Below are 3,666 nucleotides of genomic sequence, written 5' to 3'. Positions count from 1 at the left end.
GTAAAAAATCTTAAATTAATTATTTGGATTTGTTTTGGTAGAATAGGCTTTATTTGCTTTTTGACATACTAAATAGCTTAGTTTTGGGCTGCTTTGAAATCATTTAAATTTAGACTTATTAATTTATTCTAGTGTAAGACTCAAATTTAAAACCTAATATGATTGTTTAGATTAAAATAACTTGAGGGTATATAATTACCTTCTCCAAAAACATGAGGGAAAAATATTTGATTGAGTGTAAACTCTTTTTCAAAATTTGGCTTGAATATCTATTGTATTAAGAATTAATTTTTATAAAAATATTTGTATACTAGTAAATTTTTGTCCTTAAATTCTTAATCAATCAATTATTTATATTTTTATTTACATTAATTATTTGAGAGTTCAATAAATTGAAAATCTGTATCTTTTTCTTATTTTCTATCACTTGTATGTTTAAAGTTTTCAGATATAATATTTTTAAGATTCTGTATCATAATGCTTTTATTAAAATATAATTAAGTCTCAGTTTATTTGCAAAAAATAATTTATATTTAAAAAATATTTATTTTATTTATTTGCAGAAAATATTTATATTTATTTTATATATTTAAAAATTTCAATATATATATATATATAGGAGGTTTGTGACAGTAAGAAGATTAGATGAAAAATAAACCCTTCTAAGTTGGCAATCAATTAAGAAACCAATAAGCAATTGACATCAATATTTTAATTGTAATAGTAAGAATACAAAGATGGTAGGCTTATCTTATAAGGTATTCTCTAGTTAGCAATCTTTTTATATTGACATTTATAAAATTCAAGAGATTATATCATCAAGGGAGAAAATATGTGGTTGGTGTCTCTTTTATCAATTAATCTAATATTATAAGTTTGAGTCCTCATTCATTAATTCTTCAAAAATAAAATAAAACAAGAAATTTTCTTGTTTTATTTTATTTATTTTTTATAAGAAAAAAAAAACCAATGAGAAGGAAAGAACAAACAAAATTTTAATGAAAAGAAAGAAAGAAAATTTCTTATTTTATTTTATTTATTCTTTAACTTTTTTTATAATGAGTCTAACAAAATAATTAATAAAAAATAGAGTTATCGAATACGATGGTTATAAATATAATAGTTAAAAATTAACTATTAATTACAGATGATTTATATGAAATCCAAAATTATAATAAAATCACTATATGTGTTTTAATCTACACTTCTTAATTTACTTATTTTAATATTAATAACTAATTAAGGTTAATTAGAGAATATTATTTATGCGTGTTTATTTTTATTTATGCGAGTTTATATTAAAAGTTTTTTTTTTGTCGTATATCGTTTAAAAATAAAGTTTTACTTTAATTTATAAATTTTCATTTTTGGGTTACTAATTAAATAGCAAATGCCAAGAGCAAAGCTCACTTTATCTTCATCCAAATCAACAATGGGCAAGCATAAATTGGTTAATGGTTTAACAAATTAGAATGCCTTATTAATTTATTAAAATTTATTTTTCTACTATATATGTTTTCCTTCATGGGATTCTAAAATTCTCAAAACACAAGATAAGCATGAACAACTATGTACATGTCGAGTCCGAAACAGCAATATGCTATGACCCTATAAATATATCCTTATTCATTTCTCCTCAATTCACATCATTTTTAGAAATCAATTCTGTCTCTTTTCACTTTAGTTAACCATGGCAAGACAGAGCAAAGGTCGTCGAAAACTGGACATAGTGAAAATAACAAAAGAGAGTAATCTTTTGGTAACCTTCTCTAAACGCAGGTATGGCGTTTTCAAGAAAGCTAGCGAACTTGCTACTCTTTGTGGTGCTGAAATAGCCATTATAGTCTTCTCTCCTAGCATGAAAGTCTTCTCCTTTGGTCATCCTTCTGTTGAAACTGTTATTGATCGGTTTTTCTCTGGAAACTCTACCCAAACTTCTGGTGTTCTACAACTTGCCAAAATCCACCGGAATGCTAGGGTCCGGGATCTCAATCTGCAACTCACCCAGGTACTAATAACCTTTAAATAAAGATCTTTTCCTCAAAAGAAAAATATAAGCATTTACTTTTATATATGATGTTGTTTTAGGTTACGACTCAATTGGATGAGGAGAAAAAACGAGGTGAGGAGCTTGATCAAGGAAACAAAGCAGGCGATGGTTACCGCTGGTGGGAGTCTCCTGTAGAGGAATTAGATTTGCCAAAGCTTGAGCATCTCAAGGCATCTTTCGAGATGCTGAGAGAAAATGTGACAAAACGAGTTGAAGAGCTTCTGATTCAAACGACAAATCATACTCAGTTTTATAATCCAAATTCTGCTCCTGTCAATGAGGCTCTCCCAACTGATCCAAACAATGATGTGTTCGACGAATCATTGGTCTATAATCTTGGATTTCAAAATGGAAATGGGTTCTTTTAAGTTTTCTTGATGATTGTATTGTTGATCTTTAATTAATTAGCCACAGATTTCGTAGTGTCCAGTTACTGTCATCAATTTGCTTTGATTTGCAGGTAGATGTTCTTAGATTTGTGCTAAATAAACCTTACTTGTCTTAATTTAGTGTGTTGGACTGTTGGGTTTCATTTCCTCCTCTCCATGTTTTTCGCCTATAGGTCTCATCCTGGTTTGGATATATGAAGGAGATCTTATAACCATTTAGTTGAATATCTTATGATAGATTTTTTTAAATATATACTTACTAAAAAAAATAATAATAAAATAATTTATTAGTATTCTTACATTTCTTTAGGAGCGAGTAGTATTCGATTCAAACCGAAAAAACTGACTGAATCGAATTAATTTAAAAATTCAGTTTAATTTTTTATTCATTTCAGTTCGGGTTTTAATTTTAAAAATTTTGGTTATTTTAATTCGGTTTGATTTTAATCAGAAAAAAAAATCAAAAAAATCGAACCGAACCGATTAGTATAATAATATGTTATTTTCAATAATATAGAGAAATTAAATCATACTAAAATTAAAATATTTTAATTAAATTTTAAAATATTAAAAATAAAATGTAAAAAATAAAAAATTTATTAAAAATTAAAACCGATTAAACTGAATTGAATCGAATCAGATCGATTCGATTCAATTTCTGATCAAAATCAATTCAATTTGATTTTTATAAATACTAAAATTTTAGTTTTCAGTTTATACCGAATCGAACCGATCGAATACTCACCCTATATTTTTATAATTATTTAAAATATAAATTTTAAATATATAAAATATATATTTATTTTAATCTTAAAACCACTAAAATGTAATGTTCTAAAATTTTTTCTACTAGTATAAACTAATGTATATTTGTTTAAAAGTAAAATTAAATGATAGATATTTTTATACTTTTAAAAATAATTAATAATCTGATAATCTTTTTATCTAACTTTAGAATTAAATTATATAGATTTAAAAACCAAATTTAATTCACTAGTTAAATAACGTATTATATTATATTATATTATATTATATACATAATTAAAGAAACATTATATATAAAAAATAAATAGTAAATATATATATAAGGAGTTGGATTGCCAAAAATATCTTTTATTATTTATATTATATACAATCATATTAATTTATTATTTAAACTTTTTAAGGTAACTTTAAAATTTTTAATTCTGTTTAAATTTGAGTTCCACCTAATTAATTTAAAAAATA

The 3,666-nt window shown here is 24.3% G+C and overlaps 1 protein-coding gene across 1 annotated transcript; it reads left to right on the top strand.

Moving 5' to 3' along the window:
- Positions 1-1,538: 1,538 nt before the first annotated feature.
- On the top strand, positions 1,539-2,551 carry LOC110618429 (agamous-like MADS-box protein AGL62). Its single transcript, XM_021761560.1, has 2 exons — positions 1,539-2,008; positions 2,089-2,551. Exons 1-2 carry the CDS (start codon positions 1,691-1,693, stop codon positions 2,416-2,418), a joined length of 648 nt encoding a protein of 215 aa, XP_021617252.1. The 5' UTR covers positions 1,539-1,690; the 3' UTR covers positions 2,419-2,551.
- Positions 2,552-3,666: the final 1,115 nt, after the last annotated feature.

The sequence above is a fragment of the Manihot esculenta genome, chromosome 7 (genome assembly GCF_001659605.2).
Source record: "Manihot esculenta cultivar AM560-2 chromosome 7, M.esculenta_v8, whole genome shotgun sequence".
NCBI lineage: Eukaryota > Viridiplantae > Streptophyta > Magnoliopsida > Malpighiales > Euphorbiaceae > Manihot > Manihot esculenta.
This window is presented reverse-complemented; position numbering and strand designations above follow the sequence as displayed.

Coding starts and splice junctions, on each gene's coding strand:
- LOC110618429 (XM_021761560.1), top strand. CDS start 1,691: ATGGCAAGACAGAGCAAAGGTCGTCGAAAACTGGACATAGTGAAAATA. Junction 2,009..2,088: donor TCAATCTGCAACTCACCCAG/GTACTAATAACC, acceptor ATGTTGTTTTAG/GTTACGACTCAATTGGATGA.